Raw genomic sequence first — 13,840 nt, forward strand, 5'->3', positions numbered from 1 at the left:
GACAGCATGTGAGTATTGACTGCAGTGTTGATGTGTGCCACCGTTTGTTATATATATGCCTTTAGAGAAGGTTATCAGAATATGTCACTGATACTTCACTGTCTGGAATAGTGAAATAATATTTTAATATTATTCACTGTTTTGATAATGTACTGTGGTTTTGCTGCCCAATTCCATGATCATTTCTGGACTGATGTTTTGTGTGTATTTTGGGATTAGATACTATTTGATGTCAAAAAAAGTAGAATAATAAAAAAGAAAAATTGTTGTTTTTAGCTGGACTATTTAAAGAGTAAGGAGAGCTATACTACTCGCCCAAGCGTTGGTGTCAGCGTCACCCCCTTGGTTAAGGTTTTGCGTGCAAGCACACATAGGTTAATATCTCAGCAACTGCTTGAGGTATTGCATTGAGACTTTATGCAATGGTACTCAACCATCCAACCTACTAAATCAATCAAGTTAGATAACTCTAGTTTGCATTTAATGCAAAATAATTGCCCTTTATTATTAGACTTAGAAATTCTGGTTAAGGTTTTGCATGTAACCACTTTTAAGTCAATACCACAGCGAATACATCATGTATTGCATTATAACTTTACACACATGCTCCCAACCATTTAACCTTCTTATTTAATCAAGTAAGATAACTCTATCTTTCATATTATTTTAATTTTTGCCCCTTTATTATGCGACTTAGAAATTCTGGTTTAGGTCTTGCTTGTTAGCACACAGCAGACAACGCGAAAACTTTCACAGGACAATTCACCTGTCGCAATGTTACAAACAGTATTCGGTTACATCAGCCTAAACCTTGATTTTAAGCCTCTTTTTTTAAATAAGTTTTGTAATTCCCCATTATAACAGGTTTAGATCTTTTTGGTTAGATTTGTCCTACAGTACTATAATAAATTACAAAAAAAGCTAAACATCATGTAAAAAAAATAAATCAATATTCGAATCTTTTGTCATAATTTTTTTCTTCCCTTGCCTCCAAAAAACCCCTCATATCTGGTTCGCCTACCCATGGAACAGCTAGATCTTACTCTTTTAATTAATCTTTAAATTAAAGATACAGTAAAGTTATAAAATGTAACGAATTGTACTACAAGTCAAACTCAGACACAACATTTATGCAAAACCGAAAGTAGATTTCTTGTTATAGGCAATGTTAAACAGAGCGGAAAGAAAGTCAGCTCGATATATTAATCATCATATTTAAATTAACACGATTGCGGGAACCACTTCGCCGAAAATAAATACATACGGAATTTTGTAATTTCCGTAAAATAAAAGTATTATAGTATGAGCTGAGATCGGAACCTTATGCGTTTTATCGGTTTTTACGGAAACATGTCGAAACGGGGTTTACAAATAGTGATACACAGATTAACATGCTGAATAATCATGATATAATAGTTTAAAATAACATTTATTTAGAAACTGAAAGTAAATTTTCCAAAAATTAAACGGTGCTGACTGTAATTTTTCACCGGACATTGTGACCGACCAAAACAAAAGTTTTGTCGGTCAAAATGGAAATATACAGGACATGTCCGACTGTCTGACGGACATTCGCATTGTCTGACATAGGATAATATCTCGGCAACTAATTGATGTATTGCATTGAAGCTTTATACAATGGTTTTCAACCACCCAACCTAATTGAATAATCAAGTTAGATAACTGTGTTTTGCAAATAATGGCCCTTTATTTATGATTACTTAAAAATTCTGGTTAAAATTTTGCATGTAACCACATTTATGTTAAAATCTCAGCACATCATGTGTTGCATTAAAATCCAATCTAACAGTGATCCATTCATGTTTCACCAAAACTTTCAATCCTTACACTGAAAGGCGGCGGAATAGGTGAGCGCGCTGTCTCTGTGACAGCTCTTGTTATTTAACCATTAGTAACGGTTTAAGTTATAAAACATTAATTTTTAGAACAGAAATATGAAAATCTGTGATCTGATCTTTTGTCAGCATCTTTTATCATTGGTTTGCAGATATTTACGCAAAATTTGCTCTTTCCAAGACAAAAAATAATAAAGTTGTAAAAACGGTATATCTATGAGAGTGCAGCTTTAAAAAAAGATGAACCATTATTGATTGAATGATTGTGTCAAACTGAAAAACTGTACATTGCAATAAATGTTCATTTAATCGTCAGCCCATATGTTAACGTTGACCCATACAAAACTAACTCTCAAATCCAGCCCTAGGGTACACAGCTTAATATGATATATGCTGTAAAAATACATGTGCATTTATTATTCTTACAGGATGGCTGGTTTCATGCCAGATGTTCAGAAATGGTGTCTGATATTCCAAGGCAGCGATCGAGCAATCGTGAACAGAAGCGTCAGATACAACTATGAAGTCAATCTTCAAAGACCGGTATGATTATGTTTTACTTAGGGATGGCAACGAGTAGTAAAATTGATACTCGAGTACTCAGACAATATTCCGAATGAGTACTCGGTACTCGATTACTCGGATAACTTACAATTGGTTTTTGGGAAAGACAAGTTAGTGTATACATGTATTGGTCATGTACATTGTGCGTTGGCCGTAATATTGGCCATTTCATTTTTAAATAAGACTGTCATTATGTACCTTAACAGAGAAATCAATAAAAAGAAAACAAATACTGTTTCATGCTTTTAATTTGTCGTTTTTATTTCATTTTATAGGTATATATGTACTACATTATAAATGGAAAGTAAACCTCGGATCATATTCGAGCATTGAGATGATCGAGACTACGCTCAATAATGAAGAACATTCAGAATTACAATTAACGAAAATTTAGTTGTTTACTCTACGAAATACTTTTTAAAAATGACAGTTTTTCATTCTGAAATATTGTTCTTTTTCTCATTAATATTCATTTTTCCATGATTAAGATATCCACCAATCAATTGTGATAATCATTGCAAAAAATACGCCCATTCTGGAATCATTGCATGTAACGGTCGTTACTAATTCGCTCGTCAACGTCCATTGTTTAGTGAAAACACACTATTGGTAAACAATACAATTCTCTAGGAGATGTACCGCTATCAAAACAGTTAATTGACATCAGTGCAATTTGGAAATGAGGGCCCTCTGTTGACAGTTTGCAACTACCACAACAACTGTCAAATGATTGATTATGGTCAATTGTGGGGATTAGAGGGGCAGTAAATTGTCGGCTTGGAAACACGAAAGATCTGATACTAACATCTGTTAATTGTGGATTTGGTGAATTTTATAAAATAAAATTATATTTTTTTCGAGTACTCTAGTAATGATTTGATACTCGGGTACTCGGATGATTGATCGAGTACTCGAGTACTGAGGTACTCGTTGCCATCCCTAGTTTAACTGTTCAAAATGTAATCAAAGTTACTTTGTACTTCATACTTCACACAGTTGTTCAGGACCATTAAACAATAAGGTTACATAACTCCATATCCTCCAACATACAAGTTATGGTCCCTGATTGACTTAAGAACTTCGGTTAAGGTTTTAGTTTCTATACATATAGTTTCATCTGCATTGATAGAGTGGGACATATAGTTTCACCTGCATTTATAGAACAGGACAATCATAGATTCACCTGCATTCATAGAACAGGACATATAGTTTCACCTGCATTCATAGCTTGGGACATATAGTTTCATCTGCATTCATAGAATGGGACATATAGTTTTACCTGCATTCATAGCTTGGGACATATAGTTTCATCTGCATTGATAGAGTGGGACATATAGTTTCACCTGCATTTATAGAACAGGACAATCATATAGTTTCACCTGCATTCATAGAACAGGACATATAGTTTCACCTGCATTCATAGAAAATGACATATAGTTTCACCTGCATTCATAGAACAGGACATATAGTTTCACCTGCATTCATAGAACAGGACATATAGTTTCACCTGCGTTCATAGAATGGGACATATAGTTTCACCTGCTTTCATAGATTGGGACATATAGTTTCACCTGCATTCATAGAACAGGACATATAGTTTCACATGCATTTATAGAATTGGACATTTAGTTTCACCTGCATTCATAGAATTGGACATTTAATTCCACCTGCATTCATAGAATTGGACATATAGTTTTCACCTGCATTCATAGAACAGGACATATAGTTTCACATGCATTCATAGAGCAGGACATATAGTTTCACCTGCATTCATAGCTTGGGACATATAGTTTCACCTGCATTTATAGAACAGGACATATAGTTTCACCTGCATTCATAGAAAATGACATATAGTTTCACCTGCATTCATAGCACAGGACATATAGTTTCACCTGCATTCATAGATTGGGACATATATTATCATCTGAATTCAAAGAATGGGACATATAGTTTCACCTGCATTCATAGAACCAGACATATAGTTTCAATTGCTTTCATAGAACAGGACATATAGTTTCACCTGCATTCATAGCTTGGGACATATAGTTTCATCTGCATTCATAGAATGGGACATATAGTTTTACCTGCATTCATAGCTTGGGACATATAGTTTCATCTGCATTGATAGAGTGGGACATATAGTTTCACCTGCATTTATAGAACAGGACAATCATATAGTTTCACCTGCATTCATAGAACAGGACATATAGTTTCACCTGCATTCATAGAAAATGACATATAGTTTCACCTGCATTCATAGAACAGGACATATAGTTTCACCTGCATTCATAGAACAGGACATATAGTTTCACCTGCGTTCATAGAATGGGACATATAGTTTCACCTGCTTTCATAGATTGGGACATATATTATCATCTAAATTCAAAGAATGGGTCATATAGTTTCACCTGCTTTCATAGATCGGGACATATAGTTTCACCTGCATTCATAGAACAGGACATATAGTTTCACATGCATTCATAGAATTGGACATATAGTTTCACATGCATTCATAGAGCAGGACATATAGTTTCACCTGCATTCATAGCTTGGGACATATAGTTTCACCTGCATTTATAGAACAGGACATATAGTTTCACCTGCATTCATAGAACAGGACATATAGTTTCACCTGCATTCATAGATTGGGACATATATTATCATCTGAATTCAAAGAATGGGACATATAGTTTCACCTGCATTCATAGAACCAGACATATAGTTTCAATTGCTTTCGTAGAACAGGACATATAGTTTCACCTGCATTAATAGAACGGGACATATTGTTTCACCTGCATTCATAGAACAGGACGTATAGTTTCACCTGCATTCATAGAACAGGACATATAGTTTCACCTGCATTCATAGAATGGGACATATTGTTTCACCTGCATTCATAGAACAGGACATATAGTTTCACCTGCATTCATAGAACAGGACATATAGTTTCACCTGCATTCATAGAATGGGACATATTGTTTCACCTGCATTCATAGAACAGGACATATAGTTTCACCTGCATTCATGGAACAGGACATATAGTTTCACCTGCAGCGTAAGGGCATTGGAGTCCAGTATGTTCTGTGTCTTGAGGAGCATTTGTCCACTTATCACCAAATTTGGTCAGAATGTGGATGGGCATAATATATGGCATAAGTTAAATCGAGCCATATTGCCTAGGTCAATTGCAGACATTTGAACCTCTGGCAATGACAGAGAGGTATATTTGGGTCTACAAGTCGGTAAATTGGGTTAAAAAGCGATAGAATTTCTTAATCCCTTTTATTTTTAAGTCAAAAACAATGATGGACATAATGTTAACAAAATCTTGATGGTTGTTTATATTTTTAGATATTCTGAAAATACGCATGAAATACGTCATGATTAAATTAGTTCAGGGTCTTGTCAAATGTCGGTGTTTTATGTCTGGCTAGTGAAATATGAAGTTTATATTAAGACGAGCTCTTGATAATTCAATCAGACTGCCAAACAGGTCTAGAGTAGACGACTGCAAAATTGTGTATGTTAATGTTCTATTAGTAGGATGCCAATTAACAAAGAATGCTGAATAGTAGGATGCCGGTGGTTCTGAGTGCTGTAACTCAGCAACGATCTCGGGCTAGGTGTCAAGTTATTTCACAGGTTGTTTATTGCACCATTTTTTTAAAATGACAGATTATGCGGTATTAAGGCATGGTTGATTATATTGAGGGTTTTCAAATGAAATTTTAAGGCCAAAAATTGATCAGATTATTTTTGTCAAAAGCGGTAGTTTCCGTCGGATGAGCAGTAGAGCGGTAGGGGGTCTCACATACTGTTGATTTTACATACTGCCGGTAGAGTTCACATGTCTGCAATTGAAGATGATTGCCATTTGATTATAGAAATAACCTAATTTCAGTCTTGTACGATCAATAACTTTAGAAGTCTTTGTTAAATCATCACCAAATTTCATCAGAATGTGTATGGACATCATAACTTGGAAAATTTGGCACACATCCATATTGCTCAAGTTACTCGAGAGTTATCACCCGTTGACTATAGAAACTCTCTAAAAAAGCATAATATCCGTAAGTATGATAAACCTCCTCTTTGGTACTGCATAATTATAACCCTTTAATTGGGAAAATGTATTTAAAAAGATCATCATTGTATTATTTGCAAGAGGTCTTAATTTCTATCTGATCCCAGTCACGTTTAAAAATGTTGAAAACCACTCGGTGAATCATTAAGGCCGGAATCTTTGTTTTTCCAAAGATTGAAAGAGCACAAACGAAAAGCAATTTTGTATGTACAAAGTTGAGAAATAACCCAGCATTCTAAAATCTTGCATTCATTTCAACTTATTAATAGGCAACAAGTATGGGGAATTCCCTTTGAAACCAGATCATTATATACATTATGGGCATGCCTATTATACTTAAAATAATTTGAATACAAGATTTGAAATATGATCTCATTTAACAATTACCTTTGGAACTCATGATCTTACACACAATTAGGTTATGTATCAGAAATGAAGTCAAATAAATGCTTGATTTAAACATGTGTATATTTTGAATAAAAAAGTAAACAATAATCCACTACATGATATATAAATGCAATATACATCTTAAAGGAACTATTAATTCCATAAATTTTTACCCATTTTAAAATAAATCATGAATAGGGGTGACTGTTTGTACTTTTGCTGCCCAGTATGACTGGGGTATTGGGGTAGGGGTGACTGTTTTCGCTATCGCTGCCTGATATGATGGGGGTAGGGATGACTGTTTTCCCTGTTTCTGCCTGGTATGATGGTGGTATTGGGTATGGTTGACTGTTTTCACTGTCGCTGCCTGGTATGATGGAGCTATTGGGGGAGGTGTGACTTTTTTCCCTGTTTTTGCCTGGTATGATGGGGCTATTGGGGGAGGTGTGACTTTTTTCCCTGTTTCTGCCTGGTATGATGGGGCTATTGGGGGAGGTGTGACTTTTTTCCCTGTTTCTGCCTGGTATGATGGGGGTATTGGGGGAGGTGTGACTTTTTTCCCTGTTTTTGCCTGGTATGACGGGGCTATTGGGGGAGGTGTGACTTTTTTCCCTGTTTCTGCCTGGTATGATGGGGCTATTGGGGGAGGTGTGACTTTTTTCCCTGTTTCTGCCTGGTATGATGGGGCTATTGGGGGAGGTGTGACTTTTTTCCCTGTTTCTGCCTGGTATGATGGGGGTATTGGGGGAGGTGTGACTTTTTTCCCTGTTTTTGCCTGGTATGATGGGGCTATTGGGGGAGGTGTGACTTTTTTCCCTGTTTCTGCCTGGTATGATGGGGGTATTGGGGGAGGTGTGACTTTTTTCCCTGTTTCTGCCTGGTATGATGGGGGTATTGGGGGAGGTGTGACTTTTTTCCTTGTTTCTGCCTGGTATGAGGGGGCTATTGGGGGAGGTGTGACTTTTTCCCCTGTTTCTGCCTGGTATGATGGGGCTATTGGGGGAGGTGTGACTTTTTTCCCTGTTTCTGCCTGGTATGATGGGGCTATTGGGGGAGGTGTGACTTTTTTCCCTGTTTTTGCCTGGTATGACGGGGGTATTGGTGTAGGGATGACTGTTTTCGCTATCGCTGCCTGTTATAATGGTGGTATTGGGTAGGGATGACTGTTTTCGCTGTCACTGCCTGGTATGACGGGGGTATTGGTGTAGGGATGACTGTTTTCGCTGTTTCTACCTGGTATGACGGGGGTATTGGTGTAGGGATGACTGTTTTCGCTATCGCTGCCTGTTATAATGGTGGTATTGGGTAGGGATGACTGTTTTCGCTGTTGCTGCCCAGTTTGATGGAAGTATATGGGTAAACACCAATACAAATTATTTTTTATTTTTTTCGAATTTTAAATGGGAAGTTGATAAATGTACATGTTTCTTTAAATTTAGTAAATTTTTAATTCTACATTTAATACTTAAAATATATAAAATTATGTTCTTAATAATCTGACCAACATATAAGCTAGTTTTTTTATTAACAATGTTAATTTATTTTGCCATTTTAATTTTTAATTAATTAAAAAGCTATTATTGCTTGCTGGTGTATTTTATATTAGATACATGACTAAAAATTATTTTAATATAATTAATTTTTACATGTTGTAATTGGTATTTTTGCCAATGATTTCAACTAAAATTGGACATGAAATGACATATGTGTTTAAAAATAATATGGGGTGTCATATAAGTAATTGTAGGTCATATACTTTAAAGAAGAAAAGCTGAAATTGAGATAAAGATGACCAATAAGTAATTATTTTACAATATACTGAAAATATATGGTACCAGGTCTAATAAATTTGAATGGCAAATAAGAAATATGATTTGTATGTAAAGAAAGACCTACACACATGCACTATAAATGATAACATACATAACAGTTACTATGCTTAAATGCTTCCTTTTTGACAGATGTATATATAGACATGTACAAGATTGTTTAAATTCTGAACCGTAAAGTAAATTTCAATGGCAAATAAGAAACTATGATTTCAATGTAAATAATTGATCCTCTCCAGTATATGGTTAACAGCCAATGAAGTTGGATGGGTTAAATAGTGTGTTTAAAAAAGAAAGTAGACCTTCCTGAATTAATAGTTTACATTTTATCAGCAACATGATGAACATGAAATAAATTTTTTGATTTTATGTGCCTTGCTGCTGGACTCTTATAAACTAAGTTTAAAACATCAAGCTATGGATAGTGATAGGGAGAGTGAGAGCCTGTTTTCACTGCGGCTGTCCCGGGTGATGGGGGATATAGGGGTCAACAGATGGATGATAAGAAGGAGGAGGAGAACACATTTGAGGAGGGATACTATGTACAATGTTGATAGCTTGTTAAGTGATAAAAATAGAACTACATACATATTTGGTAGTCAGAGTGAAGGCACCACAACACCTGGGATGGAATCTGACACTGACTGCTTGCTTTGTGATAACAGTGAACATGTGGCTCTTAATTTGGCAACCTGGCAGTATGGGAAGCCAAATCTGCTGGTGTTAAAGAATGAGCTCACTCCTCCTCAACACTGCTACTTACTGAGACTTAGAGGTGACTGCCCACTGCCAGCAGTACAACCAGAAGGACCTGATGATGTTCTAGATGGGGAAGGGAGAATAATATTGACTAATATAAGAGTGAAATACCAGGACGTTACACAGCAACAAAGTGAATCTGGTGAAATAATAAGACATGGCCCATCAATGTCATTTGATGAAAGATTTGACATTGTCCAGGGATACCATTGTAGCAAGCTGCCTGAAGAATGCAAGTTCATGTTCCACAGACCACGCCCTGGACACTGGCCAAGACCTGAAACATTGGCCAGTGCCAGGGAGACTGGAGTATTCCTAGTGCCACAGGGCTACACAGAGAGCCCATCTAAACAATCATTGTGTAGATCTAAAGCATTAATGATCCCTTCAAAGTTAACAAGTTACCCTTATTCAAGATGGCAGTGGAGGTTTTCAACTTCATTAATGGAACGGCTTTTAATGTTTGATTTTAACACTGTTCAAGTGAAGGTATATACACTGACAAAAATATTGAGAAAAACGTGTTTCAAACCTGTGTTTGATGACAGATTCAGCACATTTCATATTAAAACAGCAATGCTATTTACAATAGAAAACTATCCTACAGAAATATGGAGGGAAAACAAGATTGTGAAATGTGTGTGTCTACTTCTGACAACACTGAAAAGATGGTTTAAACAAAAATACTGTCCCCATTTCACAATATCTGGAGTTAATCTGTTTGTTGGAAAGTTGCATAATTGGGAACTTCCAAACCTATGCAGCATTATTTCACATCTCATCAACACAAAACTGCAGTGTTTGTTTTGCACTCATATGGACAATATTGATATGAGATTGCTTCAATGCTCAAATCTTGAAAATGTATCATATGAGCATGTGGGCACAATAACTCAAAACTGTAGTGATGTTCTACAGAAAATACTGTTTGATGAATTAGATGTTTTGACTGTTGTTTTAGATGTATTGATAACTGATTGTTCAGCTGATGACATTGAAAGGCACTTTTTTATCCTACAGAGTATGTCTGATTCATCAAGTGACCTTGAACAGGAAGTAGTTTCTATGCTGACCCTATTCCTATGTAGCACCCTTGCTTCCATGCTGGCTTCAAGGTGCATCTATCTGGAACAACCAATCACACAGGATATCTTCAACTGGTACCAGCGGTCTCTTGACTCGGACCTTATGTCCAGTAGGTTGAAATTTGCCTCCATGTTGTACTGCAGAGGGCAGTATGAGGAAGCTGCAGAAGTACTGACTTACTGTGAAGGGCTCCTGAGACCAGAAGTGTGCCAGTGTTGTACACATTATGGGAGGAAATTCCTGGAACCAAGCACTGAGTATAAGAAAAAGTTCATAGTCAACTCAAACACAGAGATGCGGAAGAAATACATAATGATGTGTATATCCTTCACAAAGGAAGAAATAAACTGTATTCCACAACATCTTGCATTTGAAATGCTGAGAAGTATAGAAGGTGAAGACAGATTACCTAGTGACAAGTGGAAGAACAATGTGGTCATTGACTGTGTTCCATTCCTTTATTACTTACAGCATCTCACCTACTGGGAGCTACACCAACCCATGAGAGAACAAGCAGCCCTTCATAATCTGCATGAGTATACAATGGGGACAGATCATGGCCACATTGACACAGCCCACAACATGCTGGGCCACTGCTATGAACTTCAGAACAGGCTGGACCTGGCTTGGATGTGCTACAACAGATCAATGGAAATCTATGACAGAGACAATGTCTCCATCTGGCATGCAGCCAGAATCCTTAATCAGTTTTTACAAAGCTGATATCCACATTGACACAGCCTTAACCATTCTTAGACTTGAGTTTCATAACATGCAATGCTTGGATGTGCTACAGCAGAATATTGAAGATACATAACGGAGACAATGTCTCAATTTGGCATGTTGCCAGAACACTCAAAAAGTTTTTACATTCAAACATAACTGCTACTTTTAAACGTGTTATTGCATTGCCGTAATGTTTTATTTCATCACTTACCGGTAATACATGTTTATAGATGTAAAACTTTATTTTGTTTGTGTGTTCTAATTATCAGAAACCAGATTAAATAGTGAAAGATGAAAAACAACAATTGCATATTGTTCACTTATTTCTAAGAAAAAATTGTTGCCACAAAAAGAAGTCTTTAAACAGACAATATAATCTTGTGGGTAGATGACGTTCTAAAGTGGTAAACACTCTTGTGCATAGACTAAATATTGATAATCAAAAATTATAAGTACAAGATCTCATTGAAAATACACCAAGCAGTAGTAGAGTGTACTAGTACACTCTGTCATATTACAAGATGTATCAAGTTTAAGAGCAATCTCTCTTAAATTGTAGAAGTCGCTTGCTCCAGAAACTTCAATAATAATCTGTGAATTAATCTAAGTTAAGGGGCACATTTCCCTTGCATGGCTTTGCTGAAACTGATTGAACATTTATTTAGCACTCGAACCCAAGGTGAGCAAGTGTACAAAGCATAGAAAAAACTCTCCTAGACTGTGGAAGTAGTTTGCGCCACTCATATTATAGCCGTAAATGTGTAGATCAACTACAAGGGCAAGTTAATTTAAACCACATTGCCGCAATTTATGAGACCAATGTCAGACACAAATATACTTCATGGTGAGCCTGTGTACTAAGTTTCAGACCATCTCTTATAATATGTGGTATTAAACCTAAAAAAACCTATATTGTATTAAAGTGACTCAGGTATAGGGCCTTGCCTCTAAAACGAATTGGTCATGCAACTAACACAAATGTTCAAGGCACTTGTTTCTTTGTAATTTGTTGCAACACGGTTGCAAAACAATCCATTCAATCTGTTCGCAGAAGTAGTTTGCTCAACAAATGTTTGCAACAAACGTAAGGCCGACAAACTGAAATGCTAACTGCCAAACAGATAAACACGCCCACCCACACGTGCGGTAATGCGCACTCACACGTGCGAACGCCCCCCCCCAAACACACACAGACACGCACACACGCACACACACATACACACACTTTTGCCTTTCACTGACCTTCACATATGAGGCCCTTATAATGCAATTGTTTTGTCTAGATGTTTTAAAATGTCAATGGCCAAATGTTATCACAGGTTTGATTTGAAAATGAAATACCACATGTACATTGATTTCTTTTGATACTGTATGATTGGTCGATAAGTACAAAATGTCTCTTGAATAGAATTTTTGTGAAGTATCTGAACTCATGATCAATCCTGTAGTAATATTAGTAAAACATTAAAAAGACGAAACTTTTCATAAGTTAATATGACACAGCAATGATGACTAATTTACAACTTATTCATAATAAGCATTAAAAGCTATCTGATAACCAATTTTAAAGCACTCAGTATATAACCCCACGTTTAGATAGCTACTTGTATAATAGCCAACTGAACCTTAAAGTGACATAATTTTCCCCGCTTAATGTAATCTAGCCTGTATTTGTTTTAATCTTGGTGTAAGATTATGCTTCGATTTTCCATAGATCTACATTGTATCACATTGCTTTCTAACAAAGGCTGTTGCTGTTTTCAAAAATTACTGCCATACATTTAAACATAAATGTTTGATTCACACGGCGATATACTAAGTGAAGCAATGATCAAGTACATTAATTTTTGAGTCGCCTGACTAGGCGACATATAATGGTTACTTTTGTCCGCGGCGGAAGCCGTCGCGTCTCGTTTTCACTTGTCCGGAGCATATCTCATAAACTATATGTGGTATCATCTTCAAATTTTATATGTTGATAGATCTCATTGAGGGCAAGTGCATTGCTTAAGAACTGTTACTCTTGCTTTCATATTTTCAGAGTAATTGCCCTTGGTTAATTTTCATGTTTTACGTTTTGTCCGGGGCATATCTTGTAGAATATAAGAGTTATCAACTTGAAACTTCATATGTAGATAGATCTCATGGAGTGCAAGTGCAGTGCATATTAACAGTAACTCTTGCTTTCTTAGTTTTAGAGTTATTGCCCTTTGTTCATTTTCATGCTAAAGGCTCACTTAATAAATATTTCTTGAACTTGTTACTTAAATGTCTGCATTTTATGACAACTTATAACAGATCATATGTATACATTGAGGTATACTGTTCGTATTTTCCAGTTTGAAGTGGCAGCTTATGCCTGTGTTCCGAATTTCTTCTATCTTGCGGTCACCCTGCTGTTTGGACTCATCGTTGGCATCTTGGCAAAGTTTTGGACGAGCTCTTATTCTGAAAGTAAGTAGTCTTAAGCTGTAAGGGACACTGTGCAGCATGGCGTAAAGCTGCAACTTTGTGTTGGATTAGCTCAAATTAGGCATGAACGATTAGAG

At 36.2% G+C, this 13,840-nt stretch overlaps 1 protein-coding gene across 1 annotated transcript; it reads right to left on the minus strand.

The window, feature by feature from the left end:
• Positions 1-7,069: 7,069 nt before the first annotated feature.
• LOC128208672 (uncharacterized) lies at positions 7,070-8,398 on the minus strand. The gene is made up of 2 exons (XM_052912221.1): positions 8,393-8,398; positions 7,070-8,023 (listed from the first exon to the last, which is right to left on the minus strand). The coding sequence occupies exons 1-2, from the start codon at positions 8,396-8,398 to the stop codon at positions 7,070-7,072; spliced, it is 960 nt and encodes a 319-aa protein (XP_052768181.1).
• Between the last annotated feature and the right edge of the window lie 5,442 nt (positions 8,399-13,840).

The sequence above is a fragment of the Mya arenaria genome, chromosome 11, assembly GCF_026914265.1.
Source record: "Mya arenaria isolate MELC-2E11 chromosome 11, ASM2691426v1".
Classification (NCBI taxonomy): Eukaryota; Metazoa; Mollusca; class Bivalvia; order Myida; family Myidae; genus Mya; species Mya arenaria.